The sequence below is a fragment of the Callorhinus ursinus genome, unplaced genomic scaffold, assembly GCF_003265705.2.
Source record: "Callorhinus ursinus isolate GAN/ISIS: 27379988/994484 unplaced genomic scaffold, GSC_fseal_2.0 scaffold8, whole genome shotgun sequence".
In the NCBI taxonomy this organism is placed as follows: domain Eukaryota; kingdom Metazoa; phylum Chordata; class Mammalia; order Carnivora; family Otariidae; genus Callorhinus; species Callorhinus ursinus.
In genome coordinates this window covers 11,942,836-11,965,515 of record NW_027397070.1, presented here as the reverse complement: position 1 = coordinate 11,965,515, position 22,680 = coordinate 11,942,836, and the positions used below count along the sequence as shown (strand labels likewise).

The 22,680-nt window shown below is 42.1% G+C and overlaps 1 protein-coding gene and 1 pseudogene across 1 annotated transcript in view; both read left to right on the top strand.

Annotated features, from left to right (window-relative positions):
* The first annotated feature begins 4,870 nt into the window (after window positions 1–4,870).
* LOC112822484 (large ribosomal subunit protein eL8 pseudogene) lies at window positions 4,871–5,731 on the top strand (annotated as a pseudogene).
* A 4,697-nt stretch (window positions 5,732–10,428) lies between these two features.
* Window positions 10,429–22,680, top strand: part of SNX6 (sorting nexin 6) — a 46,700-nt gene continuing 34,448 nt past the window's right edge. Inside the window, exons 1-2 of the mRNA XM_025870184.2 lie at window positions 10,429–10,749; window positions 10,912–10,959. Coding sequence (XP_025725969.2) covers window positions 10,501–10,749; window positions 10,912–10,959 — 297 coding nt within the window. The 5' untranslated portion in view covers window positions 10,429–10,500. The remainder of the gene's footprint in view (window positions 10,750–10,911; window positions 10,960–22,680) is intronic.

The following is a 22,680-nucleotide window of genomic DNA, read 5'->3' as shown; positions in this document are numbered from 1 at the left end:
GAAGTCAGTTCAGGCAGTGAGATCAGAGAAGGACCTTACACTACCTACACATACCAAAATCTGGCCGGATCCCCTTTCTAGACCAGACTAACTTTGAGTCTTTACTCACTATAATGAGAGGAAAATTAGCACCATAAACCAAAGGGCTTCCTGGACCTGCCATTTTATTCTCTGTGGAACACAATGACCAAACACTGTTCACACCCACTCCTGAATTGGAAAGCTTCGTGTTTCTGGAACTCTTGGGCCCAGTTATGTCTGAGCAACGGTACCAAAGGGACAAATAGAAGGGGGTTTCCAGGGCCTATGACTGAGACTCCACGGGGTATTTCTAGGCCTTTTGCTCTGGGAGCTAGAATCATTCCCTGAACCCTGTATATTTCCTTTCTTGGGACTCCTGTGGCAGAGGTTGAGGCCCCCTTCCAGGCTTCCTGGGACTTAACCCCAATAATCTTTGCTGGACAATGGTTCTTGCCCAGCTACCCTTTGATCCTAAATAAATGGATAAGCTACTCCTAGAAAGATTAAAGCAGGAGGGTGAGACAGCAGGTTTTCCAAACAAGGCATGGGGCTTGTATAGATTACTGATTCTCCTTTATGCAAACATGCAGATACTTTTCAGAAAAGAATGCAATGACCTTTTGAAATATCTTCTTTAAAACTGTGTCTATAAACTCCTAAGAAAGTAATTCCCCAAAGTCACTTCATTCTTTTTTTCTAATTGAGATATAATTCACATACTAGAAACTGACCTCCTTTAAAGTACACTATTCAGTGGTTTTAGTACATTCACCATGTGCAACCATCAATACTATCCAATTCCGGAACATTTTCATCGCTGTAGAAAGATACCACATACCCATTAGCAGTCACTCCCTATTTCTGCCCCAGCCCTGCCCAGCCCTTGGCAATTGCTATTTACTTTCAGAGATATATGTGTAAAGGGACAATTTCACTTTATTCTGACCTTTCTCCTTAAAAAGCACATCGGGTAAGATCTGGCAGAGCACGGGCTCCTGGGTGGCTCAGTTGGTTTAGCGACTGCCTTCAGCTCAGGTCATGATCCCGGTGTCCTTGGATCGAGTCCCACATCAGGCTCCCTTCTCGTCAGGGAGTCTGCTTCTCCCTCTGGCCCTCCCCCCTCTCATGTGCTCTCTCTCTCTCTCAAATAAATAAATAAAATCTTAAAAAAAAAAAGATCTGGCAGAGCACATTTATAATTAATGCCTTATAAAGCATGTTTATAGGGGCACCGGCTAGCTCAGTTGGAGGAGCATGTGACTCTTGATCTCTGGGTCGTGAGTTTGAACCCCATGTTGGGGATAGAGATTACTTAAAAAAATTAAATTTTTAAAAATTAAGCATGTTTATGGAAACCTGTTAATAGTCCCACGAAACTTTTTTTTAAGCTGCAGTACCTCACTCAATGTTGCACATAAGAGGGCTCAATCCAGAGGCACTGGGTGGCTCAGTTGGTTGGGCACCAGCTCTTGATTTCAGCTCAAGTGATGGTCTCAGGACCGCGAGATAGAGCCCTGCGTCAGACTCTGTGCTCCAGCTCAGCAGGGAGTCGCCTTGAGAGTCTCTCCCTCTTCCTCTGCCCCTTCCCTGACTCATGCTCTCTCTCTCTCTCTCTCTCCCAAACAAATCTTAAAAAAAAAAAAAAGGTGCTCAATGCAACTACCAAACTGAAATTTCATCCAGGAAACCTCATCTGGTATTGGAAAAATGATAGAAACCATCTATGTCAGGGCGCCTGGGGGGCTCAGTCGTTAAGCGTCTGCCTTCAGCTTAGGTCATGATCCCAGGGTCCTGGGATCGAGCCCCGCATCGGGCTCCCTGCTCCGCGGGAAGCCTGCTTCTCCCTCTCCCACTCCCCCTGCTTGTGTTCCCTCTCTCACTGTGTCTCTGTCAAATAAAGAAATAAAATCTTTAAAAAAATAAAAAACAAAGAGGGCACCTGGGTGGCTCAGATGGTTAAGCGTCTGCCTTCGGCTCAGGTCATGATCCCAGAGTCCTGGGATCGAGTCCCTCATCGGGCTCCCTGCTCCTTGGGAGCCTGCTTCTCCCTCTGCCTCTCTCTCTCTCTGTCTCTCATGAATAAATAAAATCTTTAAAAAAATAAAAAATAACAAAATGGTTAACGCAGCATCCAACAATTTTGTTAAATCTTTTAAAATTCTTTTTTTGTGGGCGCCTGGGTGGCTCAGTTGGTTAAGCGACTGCCTTCAGCTCAGGTCATGATCCTGGAGTCCCGGGATCGAGTCCTGCCCGCATCAGGCTCCCTGCTCAGCAGGGAGTCTGCTTCTCCCTCTGACCCTCTTCCCTCTCGTGCTCTCTATCTCTCATTCTCTCTCTCTCAAATAAATAAATAAAATCTTTTAAAAAATCCTTTTTTTGTATGATCTAAAAAAACACAGCTCTACCTTATGTTGCATAATAGGTATGTTCTTGAAAATCTGAGTAAAATGTAATTTTTGTAAATTAAGTATTTTAGATTTTTTTAAAAAAGACTCTTTTTTTTTTTGAAGATTTTATTTATTTGACACCCACAGAGAGAGAGAGAGGCAGGTAGAGGGAGAGTGAGAAGTAGGCTCCCCGCTGAGCAGGGAGCCCGATGAGGGGCTCCAACCCAGGACCCTGGGATCATGACCTGAGCCGAAGGCAGACACTTAACCGCCTGAGCCACTCACTCCAGCGCCCCAGTATTTTAGATGTCTGAAAGTTTTCTGACTTAAAAAAAGTCAGAACGATGTCTGGGTAGAAGTCTTCTGACAAGTAATAAACAGTAGGGTTCTTAGCTGCTCTACTGTGCCTAGAATGCAAATAACGTCATTACACTAGATGTTTTATTTCAAAAATTGTTTGAAAGATTTGCACTCTTTATTTCTGCTTTTCCTGTAGGGCCTGAATCCTCAGGTGAGATAATGGAATATTACAAAAGATGAAAGAATATATGTCTAAACACAGCTTGGTTTCCCTTCTCCTAAAGCATTTAACATCTGGGACTATGGGGGTGGGAAATCTTGAATTATTTTAATATTACTTTAATTTTTCTGGCTACCTATGAGTGTCATGGGTTAGGCACTTCCCTGTATTTCTTGCAGGTTTCTGTCTTTTGCTTCTACTGCAGCTCTCTGATGGAGGAATGAGGTCATCAAATTATCAATACTGAAATACGACTTAGAAATGATTTAACCATAATATATGTGCTGCTTTGGTTCTAGGCATGGAGCAAAGTCTCTATCCTTATCAACTCATGTTTAAAATAGGCAAAAGAAAGCGTGCTAGACTTCAGTGTAATGATCTTTGGCTTCTAAATGGAATTCTTCCAAAAAGAATTAGAGGTACTGACATTAATCAATAAATCTGCATGTGCTCTGGGATCAGGGTTCTGTAGAGATTATGTTACCTTTTCTCTTGGCCCTCAGGCACTATGGTCAAGATTAGTTTAGCTAGTTCACTACTGGTACTGATTCCCAGATCTGAATCCCAGGAAAGTGGGAGCTGATTGTTTCCCTAAGAGTAATTTTCATCTCTGGAACATTGACTTTTCCACCCTCACTCTCCTGAGACATGACTTTTATTTATTTATTTTTTTGATCTTCTATATATGGTGTCTGTGTTGTTTGCTTGTTTATTGATTTATTTAAATACAGTGTGGTTTGCTTTTTTAACTCTGAAGTTAAAAGGAGGATCAAGGAGCAATAAGATTGACAAATTTATTTTTGCTCATCTGATGTGGTCCATTAACTTAAGTCAGTAACTTTCAATCTAAAAACTTACTAGAAAAAAAAATTGTGGATATTTATGTACTTGGGATAGGTAGGGTCTTTCTTGGTATTATCACTGAAATAGAAGGCTAAAGGAGAAGAGGGATAGATCTAAGTATATTAAATTTAAAAACTTATGGTGTCAACATCATACCGTAAAACTTAAAAGGCAAAGTTAATTAAAACATGTATCTTTACGGCACCTGGGTGGCTTAGTCGGTGAAGCATCTGCCTTTGGCTCAGGTCATGATCCCGGGGTCCTGAGATCAAGTCCCTCATTGGGCTCCCCGCTCAGTGGGGAGCCTGCTTCTCCTTCTGCTGTTCCCCCTGCTTGTGTTCTTTTTCTCACTCTCTCTCTCAAGTAAATAAATAAAATCTTTAAAAAAAAAAAAGGATTCAACAAATGGTGTTGGGAAAATTGGACAGCCACATGCAGAAGAATGAAACTGGACCATTTCCTTACACCGCACACAAAAATAGACTCAAAATGGATGAAAGACCTAAATGTGAGACAGGAATCCATCAAAACAGGCAGCAAACTCTTCGACCTCAGCTGCAGCAACTTCTTGCTAGACATGTCTCCAAAGGCAAGGGAAACAAAGACAAAAATGAACCACTGGGACTTCACCAAGATAAAAAGCTTTTGCACAGCAAAGGAAACAGTCGACAAAACCAAAAGACAACTGACCGAATGGGAGAAGATATTTGCAAATGACATATCAGATAAAGGTCTCGTATCCAAAATCTATAAAGAACTTATCAAACCCAACACCAAAAGAACAGAAAGTCCAGTCAAGAAATGGGCAGAAGACACGAACAGACATTTCTCCAAAGAAGACATCCAAATGGCCAAGAGACACATGAAAAAATGCTCAACATCACTCGGCATCAGGGAAATACAAATCAAAACCACGATGAGATACCACTTCACACCAGTCAGAATGACTAAAATTAACAAGTCAGGAAATGACAGATGTTGGTGAGGATTCAGAGAAAGGGGAACTCTCCTACACTGTTGATGGGACTGCAAGCTGGTGCAGCCATTCTGGAAAACAGTATGGAATTTTCAAAAAGTTGAAAATAGCTCTCCTCCAGCAACCCAAGATGCCGAAAGGGAAGAAGGTGAAGGGGAAGAAGATGGCCCCGGACCCTGCTGTCGTGAAGAAGCAGGAGGCCAAGAAGGTGGTCAATCCCCTGTTCAAGAAGAGGCCCAAGAATTTTGGCATCGGACAGGACATCCAGCCCAAAAGGGACCTCACCTGCTTTGTCAAATGGCCCCGCTACATCCCGCTGCAATGGCAAAGGGCTATTCTCTATAAACGTCTAAAAGTGCCTCCTGCAATTAACCAGTTCACCCAGGCCTTGGACCGCCAGACAGCTACTCAACTGCTTAAGCTGTCGCACAAGTACAGACCAGAGACAAAGCAGGAGAAGAAGCAGAGATTGTTGGCCCGGGCTGAGAAGAAAGCTGCAGGCAAAGGGGATGTCCCCACTAAGAGGCCACCTGTCCTTCGAGCTGGGGTTAACACTGTCACCACCTTGGTGGAAAACAAGAAGGCTCAGCTGGTAGTGATTGCACATGATGTGGATCCCATTGAGCTGGTGGTTTTCCTGCCTGCCCTGTGCTGTAAGATGGGGGTTCCCTACTGCATTATCAAGGGGAAGGCCAGGCTGGGCCGTCTGGTCCACAGGAAGACCTGCACCACTGTTGCCTTCACACAGGTCAACTCGGGAGACAAAGGACCCCTGGCAAAGCTGGTGGAGGCCATCAGGACCAACTACAATGACAGATACGACGAGATCCGCCGCCACTGGGGAGGCAACGTCCTGGGCCCGAAGTCTGTGGCTCGCATTGCCAAGCTGGAAAAGGCAAAGGCTAAAGAACTGGCCACCAAACTGGGCTGAGTGGACGCTGTTGAATTTTCTGTACATAAAAGTAATAAAATGTTGTGTTTCAACCAGTGTCAAAAAAAAAAAAAGTTGAAACTAGAGCTACCCTACAACCCAGTAATTGCACTACTGGGTATTTACCCTAAAGATACAAATGTAGTGATTCGAAGAGGCACCTGCACCCCAGTGTTTATAGCAGCAATGTCCACAATAGCCAAACTATGGAAAGAGCCCGGATGTCCATCGACAGATGAATGGATAAAGAAGAAGTGGTGTATATCTATATATATATATAGATATATATATATATAATGGACTATTACTCAACCATTAAAAAATGAAATCTTGCCATTTGCAATGACGTGGATGGAACTAGAGGGTATTATGCTAAGTGAGATAAGTCAATCAGAGAAAGACAATTATCACATGATCTCACCGATAGATGTTTTTTTAAGAAATAAAACAGAGGCTCATAGGGGAAGAGAGGAAAAAATGAAACAATACGAAACCAGAGAGGGAGACAAACAATAAGAGACTGTTAATCATAGGAAACAACTGAGGGTTGCTGGAGGGGAGGGGGGTGGAGGGATGGGGTAACTGGGTGATGGACATTAGGGAGGGCATGTGATGTAATGAACACTGGGTATTATATAAGACTGATGAATCGCAGGCCTGTACCTCGGAAACCAATAATACATTATATGTTAATTAAAAGAATTTAAATTTTTAAAATGTTAAAAAAAAGAAATTTAAAAAAACGATGTGTTTTATACTTTTTTGTTTTCAAGTAACAAACCAAAATACAAACAATGTCAATTTCAAACAATGGGGTTTGGTTAAATGCATTGATACATCTAGCTGATAGAATATTATTATACAGTTATTAAAATTAATGCTGAAGAATAGAAATATATCTAATAATATGATGTAATATTATCAGACATGATCTTGATTATGTCAATAAAAATACTAGATGAGGGGGGCACTTGGGTGGCACAGTCAGTTGAGCATCCGACTCTTGGTTTTTGCTCGGGTTGTGACCTCAGGGTCCTGGGATTGAGCCCTGCGTTTGGCTCTGCACTCAGTGCCGAGTCTGCCTGAGATCCTCTCTCCCTCTCCCTCTGCCCCTCCCCACCGCGTTCTTTCTCTCTCTCAAATAAATAAATACATCTTTTAAAAAAAATAGTAGATGAGGGGGGCACCTGGATGACTCAGTAGGTTAAGGGTCCAACTCTTGATTTTGGCTCAGGTCATGATCTCAGGGTCGTGAGATCAAGCCCCGAGTTGGGCTCCTTGCTCAGCATGGTCTGCTTGAGATCCTCTCTCCCTCTGCCTCTGCGCCCACCCCCCATTCATGCACACTCAATCTCTCTCTCTCTCTCTCTCTAAATAAATCAATAAAATTAAAAAAATAAAAAATACTAGATGAGGCATATGCATGGGAAAACATTTAAAGGCTTATTTACCAAAATATGAACAGTGATTATCTCCAAGTGCTGGATTATAAGTGATTCATTTTGTCAGAGCTACTATTGCTAGACATTGGCAATGAACCACAGCTCCCAGTAGGCCATGCAATCACAAAGGTAAACAACCAATACACTTACAACCATTCTGTACCCATGCAACCTTTCTGTTTTTCACTTTCAGTACAGAATTCAATGAATACATGAGATATTCAACACTTATTGTACAATAGGCTTTGTGCTAGATGATTTTGCCCAACCGTAGGCTCATATAAGTGTTCTGAGCATGTTTAAGGTGGGCTAGGCTAAGCTATGATGTTGAATACATTAAGTGTATTAAATGCATATTTAATTATGATATTTTCAACTTGCAATGGGTTTATCAGACTGTAACACCACCATAAAGTGAGGAAGATCTATACTATGCCTAGAGACTTCTTATTTCTTGATTTTTTTGTTGTGAGCGCATAAATTTCTATACTGCTCAGTTTATTCAAATTGATGTTTTCTGTTACATGCAGGTAAACACATCCTGATTGACATAATTGGAAAAAACAGAGTTCAGCAATCTTCCTGTAGAGAATTTTGTTGTAACATAACTCCCAGGGAGGAGGCAAGAATTGGGACCTAAAGGTTGTCCAAAACAAAAAATGACCTAGAACTTGAGGAACTGAGGAGTTGGTAAAAATACATTTTGGTGAAACCTTCTTTGATCAGAATGTGATAAAAGGAATTAAACAGTTTTCTGCTAAATGTAACTAAATAATCACCATTTCATATTTTTTTATTTTTTCTTCTAGAAAAAAAACTCGGTTTTTGTTTGACAAAAATGTTCAAAGCAAATACATTTTTTGATTTTCAAAACTTAGAAGTGACTTATTTATTATTCTCTAAAAGTTTACTTTTCTCTAAAATTTTCCAATACATTTGTTTTTGAAGCACACTGTTGGGTGTCTACTCCCAATTGTAGTATTTTATTTTCATGTAGCTAAATCTATGAAATAATCAGATTGTGATTCAACACAATTTGCTCATGAAATTTATATAGAAGTAGGCAATTTCATAAAAATCTATTAAAACAAAATGAAAATTGATTATTTGGTTAAAGGTACTAAGGAAGGGGCTTCTGGGTGGCACAGTCGGTTAAGCATCTGACTCTTGGTTTCAGCTCAGGTCAGGATCTCAGGGTCCTGGGATCAAACCCCATGTCAGTCTCCATGCTTGGTGTGGAGCCTTCTTGGGATTTTCTCTTCCTCTGTCCCTCCCACTTATGTGTGTGTCTCTCTCTCTAAAATAAATAAATCTTAAAAAAAAAAAGTACTAGAGAAGTGGTTCAGTTTTAATATCTTCTTGATTTATCTTATAAGTAGCAGAAAAATCTGTTGTGTGAGCTTGTTTTAATTTCTTTTCCTTTGATATTCCTTAAATTCTGAAACTGCCTTTTTAATAGTTGTTAGTATACGTTTACTGATAATTCCTTCTTATTATTTACAAAATATAGTTTGTGACCTTTACCCAGATAGGTAGGCTCAGGTATTAATGAATAACTTTATTATTTCAAGGTTGGGTTCTCTATTCATGTGAGTTTTCAGCCATTGATTTTAACTGCTGTAATTACTAAATGCCTTTGTTGATAATTTTATTTGGCTACTCGTATTTTAAAACTTGTTTTTAACTAGTGATTTCTAAGTTTTGACATTTGATAATTTGAGTGTTTCTGTACAATGTTTCCGGACTTGGCTTAAGTGTTGAAACCCTTGGTTAATGACCAGAGACATTTAGGTGGTCCTAGGTGGGACTTCTCAACTTTTGTCCACAGGACACACTTCCTCTCCTCTCAGTTGTACGCAAATCCTGCTCATTAGTTGTAGCTTCACTCCTCTCTCCATCTAGGAAGCAGAGCTCTACAGGCATTACCTTCAATCCAAAAACAAAATAGGAAATATTAGGAAATATTGGCACTTTTCATCAGCAACAAATTACCAGAACATTCCTCCTGACACTTCATCACACTACACTGACACCACATGATGCCTCATGACTCCCAGTGAAAAACACTACTCCAGTAGTTATTACAATGCACTGGAAAACAAGAAACAAAAGACAAAAAATAAAGCCACCCCCACCCAATTGGAGAATAACCCTTGTCTGGGCAGTAACTTAACTTCTCTATGCCTCCGTTCTCCCTACATACAAAATGAAAGCTACAAGAAATTCTCATGAAGAGATTAATAGCTTAACGTTATTGTTTTGAGAGCTTCAATTCAACAAGATAGGACAGAGGGCCTGGCAAATAGGAAGAGAATCTAGTGTGGAGGGCCTTAAACGCTAGGCGGAGGAGTTGGATCTTAATGTAATAAAGATGTGTAAAGATCATCGAACAGGGTAGCAGCCTTATCATCGATGTCTGTCTTAGGAGGAAAACCGGCAGCAGGAGGTAGAATGGAGGAGAGAGAGATGGAAATAAGAAAAGTTAAGAGGGTATTGCAAAGGTCCAGACAGATGCTGTGGAAGGGAGGAGAGGGAGCACTGGGACCAATTTAAGAGGTGAGACAGACGATTTGCAGATCCAACAGAATTTGTTACTAAACGGTGTGACGAGTGAGGGAGAAGAAGGAGGATTTGAATAGGACTTTGAGGTTTCTGGTCTGAGAAATGTAAAGAGGCTGATGCCATTAAGTGCCTGGAAGCACAAAGATGGCATGTGCGCGTGCGTAACAGGTGACAAGGGGCAAAGGCCAAAGAATGATTTTGCCCCGTCTTTTTTTTTTTTTTTTAATTGACAGGGAGAGAGAGGGAGAGGCAGGCTCCCCGCTGAGCAGGGAGCCCGCTGCGGGACTCAATCCCAGGACCCTGGGATCATGACCGGGGCCGAAGGCAGCGGCTTAACCGACTGAGCCACCCAGGCGTCCCTTGTCCCGTCTTTTGAATTGCCCGTGGAGGGATCATGACCCGGGCCGAAGGCAGCGGCACCACCCATGTGGTGCTGTCCGGCTGGACAGTTAGAGTAGGTCTGGAGGCACTTGTTCATAAAAAGGAAAGGAATCCTCTTGTAACGCGAACAGGTCATTTTTATAGTCCTCACCATTAGCGCCCTAAACCCTGAGGTTATTACCTCACCAACAGTAAAAAGCTGGATTACAGCTCAGTGGGAAGGCCCTTACTTCCCACAATTTCTATGGGCAAAATATTAATTGTGTTTAATCATTGTGCGGCATAATACAAAGACTAGGCGATTTATTGTGGCTTCTGGAGGGCGTTTGTTTGGGTTTTTTCGCGGCAGCCCTCAGGGGAAGGAAACTGGACAGCTCCCCAGGTGGCATTCGGCCCCTTCCGGGTCAGAGCCGGCCAGCCGCGACCTGCCCGCAGCCATGTGGGTCTGGGCCTTCGGACCCTTTCCGACTGGGGTGCTCCAACGTCGGGCGGAGGGCCCTACCTTCCTTCTTCCCACAGCTTACGGCCCCCGGCCCCTCGCGCCAGGGCGGGGCGGGGCAGGCTGCCCCGAGACCCCGCCTCCTCCTGCCGCCACCAGCCCCGCCTCTCCCGCTGCTGCCGGCTCCCTCCGGCCCCGCGGTGCGGTGCGCGCCTGCGCCGGCCCTCGCCTCGGAGCAGCCATGATGGTGGGTGTTCTCAGCGGCGTCGAGCCCCGGGCGCGCGGTGGGGGCGACGGGCGCGGGGCGGGAGCGGGAGCGGGGGCCGCGCCGGTCTAGCGCTAATGTCTCCTTTTGTGTCTCCCCAACTCCATCTTCTCCCCTGGTGCGCCGGGCCCGGCGACCTCGCAGGAAGGCCTGGACGACGGCCCCGACTTCCTCTCGGAGGAGGACCGAGGAGTAAGTTCTGCTTCTTTCTCGCTCACGGGACCCTTCCGCCCAAGCCATCCCCTGGATGTGGTACCAGAAAGGGTCCCCGGTCGCGCGGCACCTTCTCCCCGGCGTCCTCCTTTCGGTTTCCTCGCTGCACCGCGCCCCGCCCTTTTGCAGCCGTTCCTCCCTCGGGGCCGCTCCGTTCTGATTTCCCGGGGACCCACGGCCGCTTTCTTGTCCCCCGCCCCGACTCGGGCCCCCCTTTGGGCCTCCTCCCCCGCCCGGCTCGGGGCGCAGGTGGGAAAGGGAAGTGGAGGCCGGAGCTGGGTCCTTACCCCCCCACCCCCCGACACTTGGAGGGGCTATGAAAACCCATTCTCAGACCTTTGTGGCGGCACCCTCAGTTTTCTCCCGTTGTGGACCTCGAACCCGCTGCCGCCCACTCTTCTAACCTTCTAAAACATATAGTACAAGCTTTTTCTAAATTACCCCTTTGCAAGGAATTTTACAGTTGCCGAACCTTAACTCTTATCCAGTATCCTACCAGATTTTGCAAAGTGCTGGAAGCTCACGGTACCTTCACGTTTCTTAATGTCCAGAAAATACATCTTTTGCGGAGTTCCCTTGGTGATGGTTTGAGGCACTGCAGTTGGCTGCCACTTAAGAAAGGGCCTCTAGGCTCCGATTCCTCCCTGCCACTCTCTCCCCCTCTCCTCTATTTGCCTTGGCTGAAGGGGGGTAATCTGTATAGTGCCTTGTACAAGTGAGCACTTGAAAAATACTGATATATGATGATTGCAGCTCAGCAAGGTTCCTTGGGTCCATCACATTTAACAGCCTGCCCTTCAGTTTTCCATTTTACCTTTACTTATTCATGTTAGATCATGAGAGAGACACATCAGTTAGTCGATTTTTGGCAAGTGACAAAATATTGTTGTGGGATATTACTGCTTTTTAAATAAAAGATGAGGCAGTATTAACTGATGAGCTTTATAAAGTTTTCAAATGGTAAGAAGGATACAGAGGGGGCTGCATACTTTTATAAGTGATGTTTTAATAAATTTCTCAGTTTACACAAATCATCATTTAGAATTTCTAGTTAGTGTGAAAGCATAGGATTTCTGGTTACTTCTATAAAGTTTAGGTTCTAATGAGTTTTAAAAAACTGTGTAGGTGTGTATATCTCTCTTTTCTGTGATAAGACCGTAGCGTTAGATGGCTACTAAAAGTTACGTTTTGGGGGGCGCCTGGGTGGCTCAGTCGGTTGGGCATCTGCCTTTGGCTTGGGTCATGATCCTAGCGTCCTGGGATCTAGCCCGGCCTCGGGCTCCCTGCTCAGCTGGGAGCCTGCTTCTCCCTTTGCCTGCTGCTCCCCCTGCTTGTGATCGCGCGCTCTCTCTCTCTCCCTCTGTGTCAAATAAATAAATAAAATCTTTTAAAAAAATTACGTTTTGGATTTTAAAATAGGGAAGCCAGTTAGAGTTGTGTAATGAAAGGAGATGAATTGATTATAGTATAATTAAACTGATTTTTCTAAATATAAAGCAGTTGGCACTCTTTATTTAGATAACTTTGTCTCTAATTTTTGTGGTCTACCAGAAAAAGCAAACAGGATTTGCTTTCCTGTAAAATCTGAATAATGTTCAGTAAAAGTATTAATTTTTTGAGTATTTATTTTGATATGAAAAGCAGTATTTTCTGGTTAATATTTGCATTCATTGCTTTACGCCTTTGGTAAGATTTGTTTATGAAACTCGAAGCACTTATGTAATGTGTCCAAAAACTTTTTTCATGTATTACAAAATTAAAGGGAAAGGGAGACAAAGAGCATGCCTGATCAGGAGGAAATGGAAAAACCATTACCATGAATTTTTTTACAAAGCATTTAGACTGTCATAGTGAATATGTATATATGTCCAGTTCTTCCTTACTTTTTGTCCTGTGGAACTGGGTGAATCATAGTAATAATTATAGGTGGGCACTGTGTTAAGTACTGTATAAGCATTGTTTCATTATATCCTCTCATTATCCTCGTGAAACTTTTAGTATTCACCTTTTACAGATTAGAAATCTGAACCTTGGAGGACACCTGGATGGCTCAGGTCATGATCCCAGGGTCCTGGGATCGAGCCTCGCATCGGGCTCCCTGCTCGGTGGGAAGCCTGCTTCTCCCTCTCCGACTCCCCCTGCTTGTGTTCCTGCTCTCACTATTTCTCTCTGTCAAATAAATAAATAAAATCTTTAAAAAAAAAATCTGAACCTTGGAGAAATTAAGTAAGCGGTGTAAGGTTCATACAACCAATGAGTGGTTGAAGTGGACTTTTTTTTTTTAAGCTTTTTTTATTTATTTGAAAGAGAGAGACAGAGATAGCAAGAGAGAGCACAGGCAGGGAGAAGAGGAAGAAGCAGGCTCCCCGCTGAGCAGGGAGCCCCATTTGGGGCTCGATCCCAGGACCCTGGGATCATGACCTGAGCTGAAGGCAGATGCTAAACCGACTGAGCCACCCAGACGCCCCTGAGAAGTGGACTTTAAACTAAACCATGGTTCTGATATCAGAGCCAGTACATGTATTTCTCAAAGTGACCCTGAAACATTTGCTTCAGAATCACCTGTGATGTTTGGAAAACAAAAGTTTCTGGGTTGTGCCCTAGGAAATCAGATTCTCCTGAAGTAGGGAGAAGGACAGATAACTACTTCTTTTTTTAATACTTTTTTTCTTCTTTTTTTAAATCCAGTGTAATTGCCATACACTACTTTTTCAACAAGCACCCTGAAGTTTGATTATAGCTGCACAGTTATCCTGCTGTCCATCATTTCAGGAACAGAAATATTTGGCCTGTTTAAATTTCCTTATATTGTGTTTGTTCTGAAATAGACTGCCATAATTAGAACTTTTAGACATTGTACTTTTAGTTCAGGTTATCTTGTTCAGCCTTTTAAGAAACTCTTGAGAGAGAAAAAGCAGGAAGTGCGTGTATCAATAGGAATTTTTATATAAATCACAGATGCAGAAATAATTGTAAGCATTTCATACAGAGCAGCAAGTAAGCAAAATTAAAGTCAGTATTTTTAAATACATTCTTAAGCAGCCTTAAATTTTCATCATGATTTTTGGAACAGAAGAGAATCTTATAGCCTTAAAAAAATATTGTGAAAAACTTAAAAAGCAGGCTTTAAGAAATACACAGTATTGAAAATTACTGGCCACTCTTCAGCCGTACCTCTACATAATAGGCTTTTTTCTTCCCCAAAATGAAGGACAGTAACATATTATTTAGTAAACAAATGAGCCCTTTGAACTGGACACATTTTGCTCTGATGTGCTTGTTAAATAAGAGCCGTGGGTGCCAGTGTGTTGGCATAATTCTCTTAGCATTTGATTTTAATTCTAAATAATATGTTTATTGTTTTCAAAATTACTTCAGGTGGAGTAACTACACCTCTCCTGGACTCCTAACCTTGCTCCTCCCTCTCTATTCCTTATCTTTGTCATGTTATCATTTTCCAGTCGTGCAAGCAAGAAACCTCTGAATTGTCCTATCAGAATAGTCACTGAGGCCAGTTAATTTCTTTTTTTTTATGGTTTTATTTATTTATTTGTCAGAGAAAGAGCACAAGCAGAGGGAGTGGCAGGCAGAGGGAGAAGCGGGCTCCCCGCCGAGCAAAGAGCCTAATGCGGGACTTGATCCCAGGACCTTGGGATCATGAACTGAGCAGGAGGCAGACACTTAACCGACCCAGGCGTCCCTGAGGCCAGTTAATTTCATCTCAAAAATGTTGTTTATCCTGTCTTTATTTGTACAGCCCCACTTGTCCTTGCTACTTCTTGCCTGGATTGTAGTAGTGCCTGTCATTGGTCCGTGTCTCCTGTCTACCTTCCAATCCAGGCTTCACATTATTTAAAGTTACCTAACTTTAAACGACTAAATCATATAACGACACTAGTCGAAAGTATTTTCTTTGACCCAGTTCTTCTTGCAGGAAGGTTCAAACTCCTTGGGCTAGCATTAAACACCGTTCGTGACACTTTCAGGCTGGCTTCATTTCTCAGTATATCTTTCCTGCTAGACATATTCTAGTCTGCTTGTCATTGCCCAGGCACTTTAATGTCTGCTTTATGCATGCTTATTAATGTGGTAGAGTGCTTTTTTTCTCACCTTTTTTTTTCCATTTGAATTTTATTTTTGAAGACGTGGCCAGATGTTTGCATTTTCTTTTGTACCTATACAGCATTTAGTTTGAGCATGTTCCAAATTTATTGATAGTTATTTTAGATAAAAATGTGACATCGATTATGTTGGCGGAGGATGAGAAGATGAATGTTGGCAAAGGAAAAATGGAAAGTTCCTACCCTAAAACCATTACAGTGTAGTGACAGACTTAGATAAAGTGCCATGGGAGTACAAAGGAGGGAGGGAGTGTTTGCCTTTGGGAGAAGGGGAAGTAGTGAAGACATTGATAGCTACATACCTATGTAGCATTTACTGTGGCCCAGGTACTTTCCGTATATTAACTCAGTTCTCAAAACCCTGTTAAGTAGCTGCTACTATTCTAGTTTGGAAAGAAGAACTGAGGTTCAGAGAAATTAAATAACTTACCCAAGGTTATAACAGCTAGTATGAGCTGGTTTCAGACTCAGGCAGTCTAGCTCCAGGTCTGGCACTCTTAACCACTGTGCTATCACCTAAGTGAGCTAAGCCTTAAATATTGACCAGGAATTTTGTAGCCTCTCAGGGAAGGGGAAGGCTTGCCAGCAGAGTGGAGAGCCTGGGTAGGTAATTTGGTTTCACCTGGAGCACTTGTTCTCACAGGAAGCAGGGGTAGATAATGGATAGTACAGATGAGTGTAAAGTGCATAATAATTAAGATTCTAGGCAGTGGGAAGTCCTTGGGGATTTTAAGCTGGTAAAGACCTATGCCCAGATGAAAATAGCATTGTAGATTACTCTGATGTGGAGGGTGGGTTGATTCTTCCTTTCACAAAGCAGAGAAGCCAGTTAACAGGCTATTGTAACAGTCCAGATGAAAAATAATGAAGGTATAACTAAGCAGTGGAAGAGAGGATGAAAGAAGGGACATATTAAAGAGATGTTGAGGAGATAGAATTGACAGGGTATAGTGACTGTATAAGTACTTGGGCTGGGCAGAGGAGAAGGAGAAAATGAGGAATGCAGGAGAGAAGAACAGAGTTCGGTAGGTAATATGTTTGGTTTCATATATGTTGGATTTGAAGTACCTATAAGGTATCTTCTAATCCCTTTCCTGCCAAAGATCTGTAAGGGTGAGGATTGTGTCTTTTCACTGCTCTGTCCCTAGCTCCTAGGACAGTGATTTGCACATTGAAAGCACTCAGTTGTTTAATAAGTGAATACTTCTGGGCGGATATGTCTAGTTGGTACCGTGAAAGTATGATTGGGAATTTAAAATAAGAGGTCTGAGCTGATGGTAAATATTTAGGAGTTACAGTCGAGAATGGCTGAGATTGCCCAGGCTAGATAGCACCTGTGGAAACCAACATTTAAGGGAAGAAATAGATCGATTGACAGGGTTGAGAGAGGTAGGAGGGATATGAGAGAAGTCCCCAGAAGTTGAGAGTTTAAAGGAATTAGTGATCACCAAGGCAAAACACTGCAGAGAGGTCAAGAACACTAAAAAGTTACTGGATTTGGAAATTAGGTATTCGGTGTGTACAGGGTTTGTGAGACCGAGTCTAACCTTGACTAGAAGAGCAGTGTCTGAGCAGGTCGTGAAGCAGACAGCACAATTAAATGCTCAGGTGGACAGATGGACACTGCTTATGAAAAAGTGGAAAGGATGATGAGGTTAGATTTATTTGTAGGAGAGTTTATTGATAGGTCTGAGGGAAAAACAGCTGCTAGTGTTCGTTTCTTCGGGATGTGGGAAACCAGGTCACTTGTTGAGAGTGGGGATGGAAATGTAGAGGATTGAGGTAGTAAAAGTTTGGAGTAGGAGCTGAAGGGAATCGGAAGGGGAGCCAAGCAGATCTACTCAGGAGTGTCGAGTGGTTTTAAGAGCCGAATGCAATTTGAAGACCATTAATTTGTAGTAGACCAGTATAAACAGTTGTGACTTTTCTCTAGCCACACCGGCACCTCAGAAAGCAAAGGTGATTGTTGAATTGAGTGTGGGAATTTGCAAGCCAAGTATGGCAAAAAGAGCAATGAGAGTTGATGGGACCAGGAAGAAAGATATTGGAGTGACATGTCATGCAGTGGAGTGGAAGAGGAGGGAAGCAGAGAGGGTAACAGACTGCAGACATACGGAAAGGTCACAGAACAGGAGGTATTGATAAGGTTAAATTGTACACAGAGTACAGTTGATGAGGAAAAAATGAATGAGAAGTACTTAATTTTGTGTTTTATTACATAAAGTTGATTGTCTCCCTCACTACCTATTTCTTGAAGGCAAGGCTTTTTGTTCACCCAAGACAGTTGTTTGAAATCTATTAAAACAAGATGAAAAATTGATTATTTGGTTAAAAGTACTAGGGAGTGGGTTCCTAGGTGGCACAGTTGTTTAAGTGCCTGGCTCTTGATTTTGGTTCTGGTCATGATCTCAGGGTCGTGAGATCCAGCCCCCATCGGGCTCCGCACTCAGTGAGGAGTCTGCAGGAGATTTTCACCCTCTCCCTCTGTCCCACCCCCCCACTCATGCTCTCCCTCTCTCAGATAAGTGGATAAATTTTTTTTTTTAAGTTTATTAAAGGGATGCCTGGGTGATTCAGTCAGTTAAGCGGCTGCCTTCGGCTCAGGTCATGATCCCAGGGTCCTGGGATCGAGTCTCACATCGGGCTCCTTGCTCAGTGGGGAGCCTGCTTCTCCCTCTGCCTGCCACTCCCACTGCTTGTGCTCTCCCTCTCTCTCTCTCTCTCTCTCTCTGACAGATATCTTTTAAAAAGAAGTTTATTAAATAAATGCACATTAGTATATTGTCTAAAGAGTAAAGTGTTATATTTGTACTACCAGTAATATTAACTTTGACTTGGAGGGAATGCAGAAGTGGACACCATTAGTACTACCCTAGTAATGTTTAATTGTGTCTGATACGGTATGTGAGAGGAAATCTGGTTGCAACTGCCAGTTATGACTTTCTCTAGCCACACTCAGCAGCTCAAAGTGTAAAAGCAGAGAGCTGATGGTTGGATTAATACCAATTACGAGAATTTGTAAGCTGGGTATGGCAAAAGAGCAGTGGGAGTTGTGACACTGGCAAGAAAGGCATTGGATAGGGCTCCTGGATGGCTCAAGTCAGTCAAGCGCCTAACTCTTGATTTCAGGTCAGGTCATGATCTCAGGGTCCTGAGATCCAGCCCCACCTTGGGCTCTGCACTCGGTGGGGAGTCTGCTTCTCCCTTTCCCTCTGCCCCCTCCTGTGCACGTGCTTGTGCTCTCTCTCTCTAAAGTAAATAAGTACATCTTAAAAAAAAAAAAAGGCGTAGGAGTGACATATCATGTGACCCTAGTAATGTTTGTTGTTTCTGGTGTAGTATATGAGAGGAAATCTGGTTGCAAATGCCAGTTTCCAGAAAATATATATATAATCAACCATGGATTTGACTGCTCAGTATCAGACCTACAATAATAATAGAAATGATATATTACAGGACTTCCAAAATCATATCTGGGCTAGGAGTTAAACATTTAAAATTTGGCCTGAATTAGTGAGCCTGATGGAATTTACTTCTGTCTGTCTCAGAGGTTTTCCATTGATTGTACTATAATTACAGTTTCTTAGCCCAGTTATGATTACCACCTTTCTACCCTTCTTTTCATTCAGTATGTATTTATTGAAGTCCACCACTGAGAATATAGCAATGAACAAAACAAAAATCTATGTCCTCACAAAACTGACATTCTAGTTAGGGAGGACTATTAAAAAAATAAAATATAGTAGATGGTAAATAAGTGATATGAAAAAAATGAGGGAGGGATAAGGATTGTTTGGGAGTGGAGAGAAGTTGAGCTGTAGCAGTCTTAGGGTTGCCAGGAAAGACCTTCCTAAGAAGGTGACGTTTTGGTAAATACTTGAAGGAAATGAAGGAGTGAGTCATGCAGATAGATAGCTGGGGGCAGAATATTCCAGGTAGGGGGGACAGTAAGTGCAAAGACTGCTGAGGTGGCAGCATGCCCCAGTGTTTAAGGTTCAACAAGGAGGCCATATGCAGGTTTACAGTGAGCCAGAGGAATAGCAGATTAGCCTGAGAGATGATGTCAAATACAGATTTTGTAGGGCCTGGGGGACCCCTGTAAGGACTTTGGCTTTTCTACAAGCGGGGACCCCTTAGGTTTTGAGCAGAGGAATGATTTTTAGTTTAATGGGATCTGGTAGCTCTGTAAGGAATAGATTGAAGAGGGTAAAGGGTAGAAACAAGACACCAGTTGGGAGGCTATTGTAATAGAGTCATTTTCCTTTCTTCCTCCATCCATCCACTTGTCTCTCTGTACATTCGCTTTTTCAGAGAGCACAAGGGGAGGGGAGTGCAGAGGGACAAGCAGACTCCCCGCTTGGCGGCTCACACTCAATCCCAGGACCCTGGGATCATGACCTGAGCTAAAGTCAGACACCCAACCAACTGAGCCACCTAGGCACCCCTAAATTATCTTTATAATATTATGTATTTATGTTGCTTAATCCATTTTTCCTGCCAAGTCTTTCTCTTGACCTTGACACAGATGTTTAACCTAGTCAGTCTCTGACAAAAAGAATACAAAGTTTATCAGCCCAGATAAGGATTAAACCAGTGAATGTCATCTAATGAGAATTTCTTCACACCGACCCCACTAGTTTCAGTCAATCAAATGTTGATGAATCACAAGTTGTTTGCTTTCATTTCCCATTAATAAAAACTCTCTAACATTATTAACTTTAAAGAAAGAAGAAAATATGCCTGAAAAATCTTGTGTGCATTTTATGTAATTAACATTAAATTTGCAATATGATACTTCATCAAATCTAAGGCACAATTGTTTGGAAGGTATACTTTATGTACCACCAAGAAAGAAAAAACATTTTCAGTTAAACTGAAATTTGTCATCAGTTGCAAGGCATTCCTATTTCAAATGTTAAAATATGCAAAATATGCATCTGGAATTGATGAAATATAGCGGATTAGCTTGCACTGGAAATTTTATATTTGTGTGGGGGATGATTTCATTTTATTGGCTGGCTTTTCCATTATACATCTTAGTTATTAGAAACAGGACTTTAAAAAAAACGCTAATGTGTGTGAAGCAAATCTTACTGCCAAACAAAATAATTTCCTTATGTCTCCTTTTCTCTGTAAGCTCAGGAAATGGGAAAAAAAAAATTGAGGTGTGAAGTGTATACCAGAACTGACTATAGAAAGATGCAATATTGGGATGAACACTTCAGCTGATATTTTGAATTTACTATGAAATATAAAGGAGTCACAATCTTACCACCAGCATTTTGCTGTGACGGTATTTATGATTCATGCACTTTTCCTGAGATCAATTCTAGAACAAAGTTTCTAAAAGAATGAAAAAGACAAATGATAGATTGGATTGTGGCCATTAAGGCAATATGTGAATGGCTACAAGCTTTAATAAGGCATACAAAAGAGAATTTCCTGAAGAGGTGGAAAATAAAGAAGTAGAAATGTAAAAGTAAAGGAACTCCTGGAGATGATTGTGGTTATGATCACAGGGATGTAATCTGTGTATTTTTCAAAAGTCTTCAAACTGTATACTTAAAATCTGCATCTCAGCGTACATAAGGTATACCTAAAAAGAATCCAAGAACAAAAGCAGTAAAATACATAAGAATGAAAAGTTACAATTTAAAAAAAAAGCCAAGTGTTACACTATCAGAAAAAGGGGAGGGTGTGTTTGATATACAGGGATAAGGAAATAGAAGAAAGAAATAATAAATAGGAAGATGAATAAGTTATTCAAATGTAGAAATCCTGAAAAGTGTGTTTCCACATTGATAATGCAACAGTTAAAATAAAATAAATATGAAAATAAAAACGTACATAGAGATATGAAATCCGGCAACACTTTTATATAACCATTAAAAAGAAAATATTGGAGCACCTGGGTGGCTTAGTCGGTTGAGCGTCTGTCTTCGGCTCAGGTCATGATCCCAGGGTCCTAGGATCAAGGCCCACGTCGGCTCCCTGCTCCGCGGGAGGCCTGCTTCTCCCTCTCCCACTCCTCCTGCTTGTGTTCCTGCTCTTGCTGTGTCTTTCTCTGTCAAATAAATAAATAAAATATTTTAAAAAAATAATATATTAACAATTGAGATGAAGTTTTGACAGAATATAAAGACAAAGCAACCCTGAAAATCTAGGTTAGGGTTCCCAAACACAGTTTTTAAGGCTTTTTCCCTGAAGATTTTTAAAAATTTTATTTTATTTGAATTCAATTAATTAACATACAGTATATCATTAGTTTCAGAGGTAGAGTTCAGTTATTCATCAGTTGCGTATAGCTCCCAGTGCACATTACATCACTTGCCCTCCTTAATGCCCATCACCCAGTTACTCCATCCCCCCCTCCCACCCCCCCTCCAGCAACCCTCAGTTTGTTTTCTGTAGTTAAGAGTCTCTGAAGATTGTTATGATAAGTCTGTGGTAGGGTCTGGGGTTCTGTATTTTTAACAAGCACCCAGGGGGTGCCTAGATGGCTCAGTTGGTTCAAGTGTCTGCCTTCAGCTCAGGTCATGATCTCGGTCCTGGGATCGAGCCCCGAGTCTGGCTCCTTGCTCAGCAGGGAGCCTGCTTCTCCCTCTGCCTGCCACTCCTGTTTATGCTCACTCTCTGTGACAAATAAATAAAATCTTAAAAAAAAAAAAGGGTTTATTAGAGCGCGTGCACACGTGCGAGCAGGAGAAGGGGCAGAGGGAGAGGAGGAGAGAGAATCCTCTATACAGAGCAAGTAGTGGGGCTTGATCTCACCTCCCTGAGATCATGACCTGAGCTGAAATCAAGAGTCAGATGATTACCAACTGCCCTACCCAGGTGCCCCCATATATGCATTTTTAAATATATGACAGAGCAGAGATTATAAACAATTTTGCTTCCAGCATTTTTTCCATTTACATTGTAATTAAAATCTGAAATGCTAATGACAGGACACCAGGGTGGCTCAGTTGGTTAAGCATCTGCCTTTGGTTGGGGTCATGATCCCAGGGTCCTGGGATCAAGTTCTGCGTTGAGCTCCTTGCTTGGCGGGGAGCCTACTTCTCCCTCTGCCTGCAACTCCCCCTGTTCATGCTCGCTCACACACTCACTCTCTGACAAATAATTAAATCTTTTAAAAAAAATGAAATGCTAATGACTATGTGAGATTCCCAAAATAAGTCCTGGGTTTTACAACTACAGTATTTGAAGTAAGCTAGGTAGTAATTAGGCTTTAACTATTTCATATTTTTGCAACTGGCTAAGACTTTATTGTCATCTTATAGTGTATTTGATTTTTTAATAAGTCTCCAAATTAGTCAAAACATTTTAGAATGTATATTTGTATATTTTTTTTTAATTATTTATTTGACAGACAGACACAGCGAGAGAAGGAACACAAGCAGGGGGAGTGGGAGAGGGAGAAGCAGGCTTCCCGCAGAGCAGGGAGCCTGATGTGGGGCTCGATCCCAGGACCCTGGGATCATGACCTGAGCTGAAGGCAGATGCTTAACCGACTGAGCCACCCAGGTGCCCCTAGAATGTATATTTGTTTAAAGGGAAGAAAAATTGATGAAATTTAAGA